At 39.8% G+C, this 16,573-nt stretch overlaps 1 protein-coding gene across 2 annotated transcripts in view; it reads left to right on the forward strand.

The window, feature by feature from the left end:
- The window catches only part of LOC140465891 (uncharacterized), a 242,398-nt gene that overhangs the window by 30,938 nt on the left and 194,887 nt on the right, over window positions 1-16,573 (forward strand). For both annotated transcript variants that reach the window (XM_072561793.1, XM_072561794.1), the window contains exons 4-6: window positions 183-254; window positions 12,534-12,605; window positions 14,482-14,553. In XM_072561793.1, coding sequence (XP_072417894.1) covers window positions 183-254; window positions 12,534-12,605; window positions 14,482-14,553 — 216 coding nt within the window. The remainder of the gene's footprint in view (window positions 1-182; window positions 255-12,533; window positions 12,606-14,481; window positions 14,554-16,573) is intronic.

Genomic DNA, 16,573 nt, shown 5'->3' on the forward strand with positions numbered 1-16,573 from the left:
TCATCTTCCCATTGCAAAGCATTGATTTTCTTTTGTGAGGGTAAACTAAATTACAGGTAATGCTGGAAAAAGTATCATTAGGTGCATTGACCGCTGGTCAAATCATAGAGCAGTTTAAATGTATGCTCAGCAATAGTTCCGATAAACATGTCAGTAACTGTTTAATTTTTTTTCCCCCAAAGGGAATTAGGTGAAAATGACATCACTTCTGTACAAGAAACTAATTGGTTACCCTACAGATGGACAGAAACCTTGTAAGTAATTTTTAAAAAAATCTGTCCCTCTTTTGGACAATATAGTGCCAAGTATATATCAGTATTTGAAGTAATTACATTTGTGAATTGGTGAGAGAGTTAGAAGTCAAAATCTGGGATCAAAAATGTTGACTCTTTATTACTAATTAGTTTAAGGCTTCTTCTCAGAAGCTTGTGTTACACATTTTTAAAAATTTAATGCTTAACTTCAAATAATGCAGCTAATGAAGGAATTTCTATACATCAGGAATGCAGCTGCTCTGTTTCGATTGTCAAAGTTGCAGCCTGCATTTAATAGGTGCAAGGTTAATATTTTGATGAGGTGGGGATACCATCTGACAGTTCCAGTATCATGTATGTAAATAGATGGGGACATTTTTGGGGTTTCCTCCTCAGCCATCTAAAGTGTCATTGGACATGTATTCCCATGAATCCTAGCTTTCCTTTAGCATTTTGATGCTTCACAGAGCCTGATGAAGGGCTTTTGCCCGAAACGTTGATTTCGCTGCTCGTTGGATGCTGCCTGAACTGCTGTGCTCTTCCAGCACCACTAATCCAGTAATCAATTACCTAACATCAAGCTCCTATCTGAGGAGAAACTTCTGCTGTAGAAAGCTGCCAGTTAATCCCAGTGTTTGGTTACTTTTCAGTGCTAGTAGTGCCAGGTTTGAGTGGTGGCCAATGCTGGAACTACAGGTAATGCCAAAGAAGAAAACTTTATGGATGCTGGACTTAGCTAAGTATGGTTATCAAAGGAGCCTGGCTTGGAAGCACTAGCAAGGTGGTGGGGCTGGAATTAAGAGGCTGGGAAGTTTAGGGGCCAGTTGAAATGGGTTTGCTCTTCTGGAAGTATGCCTTTGAAAAGGGAATCCAAAGTATGATCTCCCTACAGCCTCCTTTATCTGGCATCAACCATGCATTAAAAGCTGCCAGCCTATTCACTTGGCATGGGATTTCCCTCTGTCGGGTAATATAGCAGCAGAGCAGGTTGAGATCCTGAAGTGGCCATTAATCTTATAGTTAATAGCCTCAATAAATCCAGTTGCCTGGCACCTCCCCTGTCACTCTGGAAAATTGGAGAGAGTTTGTCCACAAGACCCACCTTCAAATCAGCAGACGGGAATTTACGACTTCGCCCTGTGGTTGGGAGAGGAAGTGTATTCCAGTATTGAAGTCTATGGGAGATGTATTTTCGAATCTGGAAGAGACTCAAAAGGGCGGAGCTGAGGATAATGCAAGTAAGGGCTTAGTACTCAAAGAGACAAATGGACAGGGCCTGACAGAGCTGGAATGAGTAGCTGTAGCTCTGAGAGAAACCTGAAACTTGTGGTTGTGAAAGCAGGCATTTAGAAGAATGATAATATATGATTATGATTGTCTACAGGTAGTGATGCATTTTGCCACTTTACTGAATGCATTATTTTTGTAAATTATGTTCCTGAGGTCTAGCTCCACTGCTCTCAAATACTGTGTCATATTTTGGGCAGAAAGTGACATCCATAATATGAATTCAGATTTGGTTTGAGTGTAAGTTCACCAACAGGAAATTGCAGTTTATTTGTTGAATAGCCAATCATGTTTCTAGTTGTTTAAAGATATCTGCAGTTGAATCCCAATTCCACAGTTTTAAAATGTTTTGAGCAAAGCTGAACACAAGCCTCCAGATCCAAGTGGGGTGTGCTTGGAAATCAGTTCTGTGCACAATGGCCACCTTTATGGAACATTTAAGATATTTTGCTGGATTTTTAAAAAATATTAATTGCATTTTACATTTAATGACTAGCAGTATCTGATGAAATGGGGAGGAAACTATCTGTGCTCCAAATGGAATTTTGGTACATTTACTAAGCTTATGACTTGCATTTTTTTTAAACCTGTATCTTTTGTCACTTTAATATCTTATCTTATAAATTGTTGGGAATTAACAAATCCAAAATAATTGCTGTTAATCAATTTTCATCAGATATTTTTTGCGACATAATTTAGCAACTTAGTACACTTAAATTGTTTGAGTCAGAGAGAAGCAACAACACCTTTTTTCTACCTTACATAAACAATTAATGTACTATAAGTATACTCATTAGAGAAGAGTTCCACAGATATCCCCATTCACTATGATGGAAGTGTCCAGCATATCAGTCCAAAAGATAAGGTTGGAGCATTTGCTATTATTGTTCAGCCAGAACTATAGAGAGATTGCTTATCTCAGCTTCCTCCGGAAGTTCCCAGCATCACAGATGCCAATCTTTCAGCCAAATTGTTTTACTCCATGTGATTTGCAGAAACGGCTGAAGTTAGAGGATACTGCAAAGTCTGTGAGCCCTGACAACATTCTGGCAATACTACTGAAGTCTTGTGCTGCAGAAGATGCCCCTCCCTATCTAAGCTGATCCAGTACAGTTACAACGCTGGTATCTACCTGGCAATGTAGATAATTGCCCAGGTATGTCCTGTGTACTAAAAACAGGACACCTCCAACCTGGTCAATCACTGCCCCATCAATCAACTTGCGATAATCAGTAAAATGATGAAATAGATCATCAATAGTGCTATCATGCAGCACTTAGTAATAACCTGGTCATGACACTGGGTTTGTGTTCTGCCAGGTTGACCCAGCTCCTGACCTCATTACAACAGTGGCTCAAACATGGGTGAAAGGGCTGAGCTCCAAAGATGAGGAAAGACTGATTACCTTTGGCATCAAGCAGCACTTAACCGAGTATAACATCGAGGTGCACTATGTGGACAAGAATGTTACTTGCCACTTATCAGCCCAAGCTTGCATGGTGCCCAAGTCTTACTGCATATGGACATGTAATACTTTGGTATCTGAAAAGTTGTGAATGGTGCTGAATATTAGGCAATTGTGAAAGTGCATTTCGACTTCTTACATTATGATGGAAGCTAGGCCATTAATAACACTGAAAGTGGTTCAGCCTAGAGAAAGGTCTGCAGGATAGTGTCCTAGGGTTTCTCCTGAGTTGAAATGATTGACCTTTAACAGTCACAACCATCTTCATTTGTGCTAAGTAGGATTTCAACCAGCAGTGAGTTTTCCCCTGATTCCCATTGCCTCCAGTTTTGGATCTTGATACTAAACTCAGTTGAATGCTACCCTTAATGTCAAAGACAGTCACTCTTACTTCCCTGCAGAGTTCAGCACTTTTGTTCATGTTTTAATCAAGGCTGTAACGAGGTCAGGAACTGAGAGGGCGTGTGGAATCCAAACTTACTGTCTGTCAGTGGACACATTTTCTCCTTTGCAAATGCCAATTGTTAACACTGTTGATGATTCCTTCCATCTCTTTGCTGGTTATCAAGAATAGACTGAGAGTGGGCAAGAGACAATAAAGCAAGAGAGCAGGACTCCAAGTATGGGAGGTTCCTCAGAGAGTTGAACACTCCTCCAGCTGCCTTGCCACCTTGCTTCTAACCATATTGCCTAGTCATCTGACTGGCCTGTGCTCTGGATTCCTGGTAGGACTCGGAAGCCCTTTAGTGGCTTGCATATTCCAGTTTGAGAAAATTACTGGAATGGTACACAAAGACTGAGGATGATGTACTCATGAAGTGAAGCAGGTTCAAAGATGGTTTATGATTCAGCCAGAGTGTGTAATCATAACTTATTTTCATTGTAAAGTCATAGAAATTGTCCTTATTTCTGTAAAGTTATTTGATTTTTATTACTGTACTTAAAGTTAAATTGCAAAATCTAATGAGAATTTTGAAAGTCGTGAAGTAGAATGTTTGGAGATGTTTCTCTCCAACACGTCCTCAAGAGCTGGGGAAGTAACCTCTAGCTGGATAGGTTTATCTAACCAAATAGCATTTTATGTAAAAAGAAATAGTAATTTATAATGGTAGGATCACAAGTATGCTGATTTTGATGCTGTGCTATAGCTTACAAAAGCTGTGAAAATTTTGAATCATTTCATTGTTACCTTTCTAGTTTCTGCAGTTCGTATATTGTATGAGTGATAATGAATGCAAACTTGCAGATGGTGAAAACACAGTCCAGCAACTACTATTTTTTTTAGTAAACAAAAAGCCTGAAATACCAGGATTCTTTATGAATGTGGGTACTGTGTTAACTTGGAGAAATTGTAACAATAGTTTGGACAGGAGATTAAAATAGGAACACAAATATGTATGATGTACTTTGTGGTTGAATAACCTGGTATCAATCACATTTCATCAAGTTTAACATGATAAATGGGTGCTTGAATGGTAAACCAGAAAATACCTGTTGAGCCATACACGAGCAAATTTTTACTGTCTTCAGGAGAAAGTTGGTGATGAATTAAAAGAAAATAATCTTGATTTATATGACTATTAGGAACATAGGAATAGGTTATTCAGCCTGGGAGCCTACTCCACCATTCTATACGATCATAGCTGATGGAGCATCCCTAAAGGTCTGTATGCTACCGATAATCAGAAACATGTCAATCTCTACCTTAAACATAACCAAAGACTGAGCCTCCCCAGCCCTTTGTGGTAGAGAAATTCCAAAGATTCACAATCCTCTGAATAAGACAATTTCTCCTCATCTTGGTCTGAAGTGGCATTCTCCTTTTTAAATTGTGCTCCCTGATTTTAGACTTCAGTCAGGGACATATCTAATCTGCATCCACCCTGTCTATCTCTTTAATTATTTTGTAGATTTCATTGAAATTACCTCTTATTCTTCAAAGCTGTAGAGAATACAGGCTCAGTTTGCTTAATCTCTCTTCATTGGACAAACCCATCAGCCCAGGAACAAGTCTGGTGAGCCTTTGCTGCATTCCCTTTATGGCAAGATAAAGGGACCAGACCAGTATTCAAGGTGTGGCCTAACCAAACTTTACAAGACTGAAGCAAGACTTCACTGCTCATGTACTTAAATCCTCTTGGAATAAAAGCTTAACATTAGCCTTTCTACTAGCTTACTGAATCTGCATATTAGCCTTCAGTGATTTATTGACAAGGACACCTAAGGCTAAATGTACATCTACACTTTCCAACTCTTATCATGTAAGAAATACTTTGCATACCGTTTGATCTACCAAAATGGATATTTTTTCACATATTTTCATATTGTATATTCCATTTGCCATGTCCTTATTCATGCACCAAGCCTGTCAAAATCCTCCTGCAGCCACTTTACATCTTCCTCACAGCATGCCTTCCCACTCAGTTATGTATCATCTGCAAATTTGGAGGTATTACATTTTGTTGCTACTTTGAAAGCAGTGCTGTACCTTATGAATAGCTGGGGCCAAAGTATTGTTCTTTACCATACCAAAACACACTAGTCACACTCTGCCAACACAAAAATGACCCATTTATTCCTACTGTCTGTTTTCTCTCAATTAACCAATCATTAATCCATGCCAATATATTACTTCTTATCCCATATGCTTTAATTTTACCAATCAGGCTCCTATGGGGGACTTTATCAAAAGTGTTCTGAAAATCTAAGTGTACTTCATCCATCAGCTGTCAATTTTTTTTGAGTAACTTCTCCTGCAAACTCTTGAGTTTGTCCAACAATTTCCCATTCATAAATCCATGTAGTTATGCCCAATCTAGGTATCTCTCTATCCCATTCTTTATAATAGCAGGGAGAAAATGCAAGAATCTATGTAAGGAAACAGGTCTGTAGTTCCCTATTTTCTCTCTCACTGTCTTCTTAACTATTGGGGTGACATTTCTCAACTACCTTCTCCCCAGCCCCACCCCCTCCCATTTATCTCTCTACCCCCCGAGGCTTCCAACCTCATTCCTGATGAAGGGCTCCTGCCTGAAACGTCGATTTTCCTGTTCCTTGGATGTTGCCTGACCTGCTGTGCTTTTTCAGCACCACTCTAATCTTGACATTTATTACTGTCCAATCCAACAAATCAATCCAGACACTGTTGAATTTTGTAAGATAATCACCAAAGCATTATTTGTCTCTATAGTCAGCACCCTCAACAATCTCAGATGAAAACCATGAGGTCTTGTGGATTTATCAACTTTCAGCCCCATTAATTTCTCCAGTGCAATCTTCTGACTAATGCCAATTTCCTTCAACTCTTCATTCTCTCTAGCCAGTTAGAGCTTTGCTTCTGGATAGTTTCTCATATCTTCCTCAGTGAAAAAAAGGCACAAAATAATCATTCAGCTTCTGTGCCATTTCTTTATTCCTCATTATAAATTCTTCTGACTCTGCCTTTTAGAAAACACTTCCTTTTTAGTACCTGTAGAATTTTTTACAGCCTGTTTTATATTTTTGGCCAGATTGTATTCACATTCCATTACTTTGTTCCTTATCAGTTTTTAATTGGTTTTTCTTTGTTGTATTTTGTGAATACAATAAATAATTATTGCTATTTCTGGCAACTTCATTGGCTTTCTTTTAAACATATTGCAATCCTGAATGTTTTTAGGCACAGTTGATTGACCTTTTTTGAATTTTTGCACTTTAAAGCCAAGGTTGTTGCTGCAAGTCATATAATAGTTCTTTAAGGACTATTCCTTACGTATGTGCTGTCATGCCTTTAAATGTAGTTTTCCAACCCATCTCAGTCAATTTGTGCCTCTCAGGTTCATAACTTCTCTTGTTCAAATTTTAATGCCTTGTTGCAGAACGAACTACCTCACTTCCAATCCTATGTAAAATGTTATTGTATTGTGTTCATGCATCCCTAAAGAGGAGAGAAAATATGAATGTAGTAGTGGTAGGGTACAGTATAATTAGGGGTGTTCTCTGTAGCTGTGAGCAGGAATGCCAGACACTGTGCCTGGCGCCAGGGTTACAGACTTCTCAGGCTGAAGAAGAACAAGAATTGGGAGCTAGGGATCCAGTTGTTCTCATCTATGGGTACTGATTACATCGATAGTGCTAGAAAGGAGGTTCTGCTGAACAATTTTGAACAGTTAGCAGCTAAAATAAAAAGCAGACTAATCAACATACCCTTCATTGTACTATTTTCCATGTGCCTATCCAAAAGTCGCTTAAATGTCCCAAATGTATCTTACTCTAGAATCACTACTGGCAGTGCATTCCACACACCCACCACTCTGTGTAAAGAACCTACCTCTGACATCAACACCAAACCTTAAAATTATGCCCCCTCATGATAGCCATTTCCACCATGGGAGAAAATCCCAGGCTATCCACTCTACCTACGTCTCTCAACATCTTGTAAACCAATATCAAGTCACGTCTCATCATTCTACCTTTCATCCTTCTTAGCTCCAATGAGAAAAGCCCTAACTCTCTCAACCTTCTTTCATAAGACGTGCCCTCCAGTCCAGGCATCATCCTGGTAAATCTTCTCTGCATCCTCTCTAAAGCTTCCACGTCTTTCCTATAATGAGGCAACTAGAGCTGAACACAATATTCCAGGTGTGGTCTATCTAGGACTCTATGAAGCTGCACCATAATCTCTCAGCTAATAAACTCAATCCCCCTGCTAATAAAAGCCAACACATCGTACACCTTCATACCAACCCTATGAATTGAGTGACAAGGTTGAGGGACCTATGAACATGGACCTCAAGATCTCTCTGTTCCTCCACACTGCCAAAAGTTCTGCCTTTAAACCTGTATTCTGCATTCAAATTCAACCTTCCAAGTTGAATGACTTTACACTTTTCCAGGTTGAACTCCTTATACCACTTCTCAGCCCAGCCCTGTATCATGTTAATGTCCCATTGCAAACTACAACAGCCCTCCACACTATCCACAACTCCACCAATCATCGTGTCATTGGCAAACATACTAACTCACCCTTCCACATCCTCATCCAAGTGATTTATAATAATCAAAAAGAGCAGAGGTCCTAAAACAGAACCCTGTAGAACACCAAAGGTCACCGAGCTCCAGGCTGAACAATTTCTATTTACTACCGCCCTCTGTCTTCTATGGGCCAGCCACGTCTGTATCCAGACAGTCAGATTTCCCTGTATTGCATGCCTCCTTACTTTCTGAATGAGCCCATCATGGGGAACATTATCAAACGCCTTGCTAAAATCCACGTGCATCACATCCAGTGCTCAACCTGTTTTGTCACATCCTCAAAGAATTCAATAAGGTTTGTGAGGTATGACCTGCCCCTCACAAAGCCATACTGACTATCTCTAATCAAACTATGCTTTTCCAAGTAATCATAAATCATGTCTCTCAAAATCCACTCCAATAATTTGCGCACCACAGATGTATGATGACTGGTCTGTAATTTCCAGGATTATCCTTATTCCCTTTCTTGAACAAGGGAATAACATTTGCCACCCTCCAATTATCTAGCACTACTCCAGTGGACAGTGAGGATATAAAAATCATTGCCAAAGCCACCGCAATCTCTTCCTGTAGTAATCATGGGTATATCCCATCTGGCCAAAGGGATTTATCTATCCTTAAAGGTTTTCAAAATTTTCAGCACTACCACCTTTCTAACATCATCCTATTCCAGCATATCAGTCTGTTTCATACTATCTTCAGAAGCGTCAAGTTCCCTCTCAATAGTGAATACTGAAGCAAAGTATTCATTAAGGACCTCCCGGCGCAAGTTCCCTCCACTATCTCTGATCGGCCCTAACCTCACTCTGGCCATCCTCTTGTTCCGACATAGGTGGAGAACATTGGAGGGTTTTCCTTAATCCTACCTTCTAAGGCTTTTTCATGCCCCATTTTAGCTTTCATTCTCCAAGTCGGCATAAGGAGGGAGGAAAAGGCATTAAGGTTGTCAAGTCCCCAGGTCTGGATGGGGTCTATCTCTGATTTATGAGGGAAGCAAGAGAGGAAATAGCTGGGTCTTTAACAGAAATCTTTGCAGCATCCTTGAACTCAGGTGAGGTCCTGAAAGACTAGAGAATTGCAAATGCTGTCCCGTTGTTTAAAAAGAGTAGCAGGGGCATTCCAGGTAATTACAGACTGGTGAGCCTGACGTCACTGGTAGGGAAGCTGCTGGAGGAGATACTGAGAGATAGAATCTATTTACATTTGGAAGAAAATGGGTTTATCAGTGAAAGGCAACATGGGAAGGTCATGTCTTACCAATTTAATAAAATTCTTTGAAGAAGTGACAAAGTTAATTGATGAGGGAAGGGCTGTATATGTCATATCCATAGACTTCAGTAAACATTTGTTAAGGTTCCCCATGGTAGGCTGATGGAGAAAGTGAAGTTGTATGGGGTCCAGGGTGTACTAGCTAGATGGATAGATAACTAGCTGGGCAGCAGGAGACAGTAGTGGTGGAAGGGAGTTTCTCAAAATGGAGAACTGTGACAAGTGGTGTTCCACAAAGATCCATGTCGGGATCTATGTTGTTTGTGATATATATTAATGATCTGGAGGAAGGTATAGGTAGTCTAGCAAGTTTGTACATAACACTATGATTGGCGGAGTAGCAGAGCATGAAGGGACTGTCACAGAATGCAGCAGAATATAGATTGGAGAGTTGGGCAGAGAAATGGCGGATGGAGTTCAATCCAGGCAAATGCGAGGTGATGCATTTTGGAAGATCCAATTCTACAGCAAACTATACAGTAAGTGGAGAAGTACTGGGAACATTGATGTACATAGAAATCTGGGTGTTCAGGTCTATACTCTGATGGTGGCAGCACAGGTTGTTGTTGTGTCACCAGACCATAGGGGCTGCTCTCTCATTAGAGAGAAGTGACTGGTAGCGATTTAACCTGAGGGCCATCAGACCTCAGGTGAGGGACAAGGTTGAGGAGGAGAGTTCTTCATGGGAATCTCAAATGGGTGATGGGAATTGAACCCACGCTGTTGCTATCCCATTGCTCTCTAAACCAGCAATCCAGTCAACTGAGCTAAACCGATTCCCACACAAATTGATAGGGTGGTCAAGAAAGCAGATGGCATATTTTTCTTTATTGGATGGGGTATTGAGTACAAGAGTTGGCAGGTCATGTTACAGTTGTACTGGACTTTGTTACGGCCACATTTGGAATACTGCATACAGTTCTGGTCAACACATTACCAAAAGGATGTGGATGCTTTGGAAATGGTGCAGAGGAGGTTCACCAGGATATGGAGGGCACCAGCTATGAAACAACTGAGCAGATTAGGATTATTTTCATTAGAAGGATGGAGATTGAGGGGTGAAATTGATTGAGATCTACAAATCATAACAGATATAGACAGGGTGGATAGCAAGAAGCTTTTTCCCAGAGCGGGGATCTCAGTTACTCGGGGTCACAGGTTCTGGGTGAGAGGGGAAAAGTTTAAGGGCAATATGCATGGAAAGTTCTTTACGCGGAGGGTGGTGGGTGCTTGGAACATGTTGCCAGCAGAGCTGGTGGAGACAGGCATGGTAGTGTCATTTAAGATGTATCTAGACAGACATATGAATGGGTAGGGAGCAGAGGGATACAGATACTTAGAAAATAGGGGCTGGGTTTAGATGGAGGATCCAAACTGCCGCAGGCTTAGAGGGCTGAAGAGCCTGTTCCTGTTCTGTAATTTTCTTTGTTCCTTCCTGGCTACCTTGTAACTCTCTTAAAACCTGTCTGATCCTTGCCTCCTCAGCGTTACGTAACCTTCCTTCTTCCTCTTGACTGGATGTTCCACATCCCCTGTCACCCAAGGTTCTTTCAACCTACCATCCCTTCTTTGCCTCAGTGGGACAAACCTATCCGGCGCTATCAGCAAGTGCTTCCTATACAACCTCCACATTTCTGCCAAGCATTTTCCTGAGAACATCTGTTCCCATTTTAGGTGCCCCAATTCCTTGTCTAATAGCTTTGTAATTCTCCCTCCCCCAATTAAATACTTTCCCATAATATCTGCTCCTATCCCTTTTCGTAAGTATAATAAAGATCAGAGAGTTGTGATCACTATCACCGAAATGCTCTCCCGCCCAGAGATCTGACGCCTGACATGGTTTGTTGTCAAGCACCAAATCAAAAACGGCCTCCCCTCTAGTCGGTCTATTACATCAGGAACCCTTCCTGGACACACCTGACAAAAATTGCTCCATCCAAACTATTTGAACTAAGGAGGTTCCCATCATTATTAGGGAGGTATAGGAATCCTGTAGTGTTAAGGGGCAGTAATTTGGATAATTATATCCAGAGTCGATCAGGAAATGACAGAGTGTACAAACATAGAAAAGCAGCAGGGTCAAAAGGGGAAAAGAAGCCATCATTCGAGAAAAAAGCCTTGGGAGCTAATAGTAGTAAAGATCAATAATTTCCCTGCAACTGACGGGGTGGATCTTAGGATATTAAAAGCAGTCGCTCCAGAGATAGTGGATGCACTGGTTTTAATCTTCCAAGAACTGTTAGATCCAGGAAAAGTCCAAGAGGATCGGAGAACTGCCAATGTACTACCTTCATTTAAAAAGGGAAGAGACAAAAACAGGTAACTATAGGCCAAATAGTTTAATGTGTGTTATTAGGAAAATGTCAGAGCCTATTATACTAGCAGAGCAATTAGTTATGCATTATATGATCAAGCCAAGTCACTAAGGCTTCATGAAGGATGATTATGCCTGACAAGGCCAGCACATTCATCCTTTTATGCCGGACCCAAATACTGTATCCCAGTTCTGTTCATAACATTCCAAATGTAGTCTAACCAGAGCCTTATGCAGCCTCAACTATACATCCTTTTGTATTCTAGCCCGATTGCAATGAATGCTAACATTCCTTTTGCCTTTTTAATTGCCAATTGAATCTGTTTGTTAACATTAATAGAATCCTGAATTAGGACTCCCAAGTCCCTTAGTATTTCAGATTTTCAGAGCCTTTCCCCCATATGAAAATATCCTATGCCTTTATTCTTCGTACCAAGCGCATAACCATACACTTTCCCACATTGTATTATATCTGTCACTTCTTTGTCCAATTTTCTTGTCTGTCCATGTCTTTCTGCAGTGTCCCTGCTTCTTCAACATGATCTGTCCCTCCGTCTATTTTTGTGTCACCTGCAAACTTAGCAACAAATCACTTTCTTCATCCAAATCATTCACGTATAACATGAATAGTTGTGGTGCCAACACTGCCCCACTAGTGAAACTCCACTAGTCACCAGCTGCCATCTGAAAAAGAACCATTGTCATTAAGAATTATTTGATAGATTTGTCACAATGTGACATTGTGCCATAATCTTCTTTGGCATTTTTAGAATAATGGTAACAATGAATTTGCTAAAACTGTAGCTCTGCATGTAGCAACCACAAGAATTATCATCCTGTATAATTTGTTTAAATTATCCTGCTCAGAAATTGGTCAAAGAGATTTTCATTATATAAATTGATACTTTAATTATTGAACAAACTGTTTTAGAGATCTGCATGGAAATCAACTTGACACACTACAGAAGGATTCATTTGAAGGGCTCATCTTGGTAAAGAAATTGTAAGTATAGTTGTTAACTTTTAAACAAATGAGTTTAAATTACTTATTTCAAACTTTCCATTTTGTTAATTGTAAGTATTATTTAAGTTGAAGAGGCCAAATGTAAAACCAATGAATAAATGTTCTGAAACAGCCAAGCATTTTCTGTTAACTACTCAGTGATTGCTTCAAGAATTCTGATGTCAGTTCTTTGATACTTTCTCAACTGTTAGTTAGGAAATTGGCAGGGGTGAATGGCTTTGCCTTTCTCCCAGAATGAAAGTCAGCAGTGAGCTAATTGACTAGAAAGAAGCCTGCTACACAACTGAAATAATGTTGCAGGCTGGCTACATTGCCGAATTGTGGGATTTCTGACCCGCGCAGGAATCAAACCCCCAAGCTGCCATCCTTTCTGATTGCCTAGCAACTTCATCAGCCTTCAGGGCGACATGAAGATGCCCAAAGAGGATGATGACTGCCCCAAAAATGTAATTCCGGGTTCTTCGTTTATTCATGGGATGTGGACCACGCTGACCAGAGCATCATTCATTACCCATCCCTGGAACTAGAGTCGTATCAAGGCAAAACCAGCAAAAGATGGTTGATTTTCTCCCCTAAAGGATATCAGAGACCAAGATTGTTTATCTTTGCAAAAATTAACATTTACCATCAGGCTAGCTTTTAATTCCTAACTTTTTTAAAAATTTGGCGGGTTCATGTAATATCTAGCCCTATATTTCAGTCCACTCTCAGAATATGATCCCATTCTTGACTGTTGAATATCCTGCATACCATAAACTTCCTTTCTATTTGAATTCTTGAGGGAAAATTGTGTCACTTCTGCGAATTTGGAAGTGTTAAAAGAGTTTCTCAGCTGTGGCTTATTTAGTAGCACACTTATCCCTGAACCACAAGATTCCAGGCACAAATATTAAGGCTGATACTTAAGTGCAGAACTGAGTGAGCAGGGCATTGTCAGACATATCGTCTTTTACATAAAATGTTGAACTGAGGTCCCATCAACTACTTGAGTGAATGTAAGAGATCCTGTGGCATTGTTTTGAAGAAGCAGAGTCAAGTTATCTCTGGTTTCTTTACTAATATTTATTCCCCAATCAACATCACACAAATAAATTATCTGGTCATCATCACTTTCTATTTCTGGGAAGTTGCTGCACAAAATTTGGCTGCCATGTTTCCTACATTACAACTGTGGCTACACTTCTAACTTTATTAGTTGTGAACTACTTTGAACCATTTGGTGATTTTGAAAAGCATTAAATAAATGCAAGTCATTTTTTTCCTTTCCATGGTATATACCAAGATTTTAGTGGTGAATAAATTCCTTTCTTCCCGATGTTATTCCATTCCCCATATTATTCCATTCATTCATGTCACTGTTCGTGGTAGTACCCCACTGCTCAGCTTCCCAGTATCTATTATTTTTCCAGTTACTGGTTGTTACTTCCAGTGAATATTCTTTCTGTCATGTTAAAAAAGGAGAGGAGAAATGAGAGAAAATACTTCTTTGGAGTACTTAATATCATACAGACTTTTAAATGCAGCCATCATTCATTCTGTTAGGTTTAGGTAGCTCCACAAGGCACAAGTTACAACATTTGCAATTCCACTTTGTATGATGTCAGATATTATTAGCTTCATTTGTCTGTTCCAATGGGACAATATTACTCTTCAATCTAGAATGTTCTGGAGTATCTTGAGCTAGATAAAAGTTTAATAGCAAATGCTTTTAATATTCCAGCAGCTTCATATAAAAGGAAAAGCAAACACAAGCTTTATCACAGAACTATGTAATTGCTGTCCATTGACTTTTGGTGAACATTTTTGCATTTTCAGGTGCAGTGTTTTTGATCTGTTTGTTTTTATTCCAATATAGAAATCTTTCTCAAAATGTCATCTCGAAAATTGCAGGATATACATTTCAAGCTTTACCTTTCCTGGAAATTCTGTGAGTTATGGTGTTAATTTGAAAATATCTAAAAATCTTGTGCAGTATCAGGAAAGAATGAACAGATTAGATCTTTTGGGGAAAAAAAGGGCTGACAGAGTGGCTAAATAGTGATCTTTAAAATTGTGCAAGATTGCACAGAGAGAATGTTTTCACTTGTGGGGAAGATCACATACAGCAGTCCAGAATAGTTGCCAGACAATTGAACTTGTAATTGTCATTTGACACTCAGACTCAAGAAACTGACAGGAATTGAGCCCTGGATGTTGTATCGTTCCTGCATGCCAGGGTAAAGGACATTAGAGAGTCTGTAGAATATTCTGCAAAGGGAAGAGAGTGAGCCAGAAGTTGTTATATTTTGGTACCAAGGATAGGCATAGACTGTGCAGGGTCAAGATTAGATTGGTGCTGGAAAAGTGCAACAGGTCAGGCAGCATCCAAGGAACAGGAAAATCGATGTTTCAGGCAGTAGCTCTTCATCAGGAATGAATCAGTTCTCCTCCATAGACTGGGCAGGGATTGACATCCTGTTGTCAGATTTTCAGCAGCTGGGAAGGAATGCAACAAGTAAGACATTGAGGATCTTTGGAGTTTCCCCATACCATGTGCTAGTCAGAATAGAAATAGAAAGATAGGGAGGTTTAATGTATAGCTTGAAGCATGGTATAGGAAGGAGGGCTTCAAATTCTTTGAGCATTGATACCAGCTTTGGTCGGTAGCTACCGATTCAAGCAGAATAGGCTGCACCTCAGTGGGACTGGGACCCATTGTTCCTGAGGAGTTCACTAGTATGGTTGGGGAGAGTTTAACCTAAATTGGCAGTGAATTGGTACAAGCATAAATCATAGAAAAGAAGAATAAGGTGTATAAAGTAAAACTTCTGGAGAATACCAGAGAGTTGTTCCATTTTAGATACCTGCATGGGAATACCATGTAAAGGAAATGTGTGTTTAAAGTTATGAAACTAAGGGCATAATGTTCAAGAATATCATGTGTTTAGAAAAGGTACAGAAGGACAACAGGGAAATGGAAGGCAGCACTGATTAAAGAATACATTGTCATGGAAGCAAAAAAGACATTTCATGACTGGGCTATTTCCCAAAGAGTGACATAAACCAACAAATCTGCTGGAAAATTTTATAGATGTGCAACAAATTTAGGTCTTGTCTGCTGCTACTACTGTAGCTACTGTTGCCAGGAGTTCCTGTTTCACCCAGCTTAAACCAATCTCACACCACTTTGTTTGATTCATTATCTGACTATTCCTTGGCCAACTCCTCTTTCAGTTGCCTTCCACTTTGCTCTCTAGAACCAACCTCTGTGGATCTTCTATTGATTGGGATTATGTTGGATGAATGGATAAGAAGAGATAATTTCTGAAATGTGTTCAAGAACATTTATTTGATCATTATGTTCTCACATCATCTCACAACTAGGAAGGAGGCATCACTGGATCTGCTGTTGAGAAATAAAATGGGTCACCAGTCTATGGGGAACATTTGGATAAGAGAGTTCATCACACTATTAGACACTATATTGAGAGTACAGGTCTGAACTAGAGTATTGTAGACATTTTTGAATGTGACATTATAGGAAAGATGTGAATACAAATGTGATTTTCAAGAATGGTTACAGCAATGAGAAACTTCAGTTGTACAGATAGATTGAAGAATTTGGGTCTGTTCTCCTTTGAGAGAAGAAGGCTGAGAGAGATTTGATAAAGGTTTTCAAAATCATGAGCTGGCTGAATAGAATAGATGGGGAGAATCTGTTCCCTCACACTACCCCTTTAGAAGCATTCATGCAGCCTCCAATGTGTCTGCAATGAGTATGCTACTGATTGGCATGCAATAGGAGAGGAGACAGTGTAATGTTGGTGCAGTAAACCTGAAGGGAGCAGCTACCATTGTTTTTCTCAGCTTTATCTGAGTCATAAGTATCAAGGTGCTCTTTATGTAGTAAAAGACAGTGAACCTGGAAGGCATCAGCCTTTTTATTTGTTGCCCTAAAGTTCAGAAGC

Source organism: Chiloscyllium punctatum, chromosome 42 (genome assembly GCF_047496795.1).
Source record: "Chiloscyllium punctatum isolate Juve2018m chromosome 42, sChiPun1.3, whole genome shotgun sequence".
NCBI classification, from domain to species: Eukaryota; Metazoa; Chordata; class Chondrichthyes; order Orectolobiformes; family Hemiscylliidae; genus Chiloscyllium; species Chiloscyllium punctatum.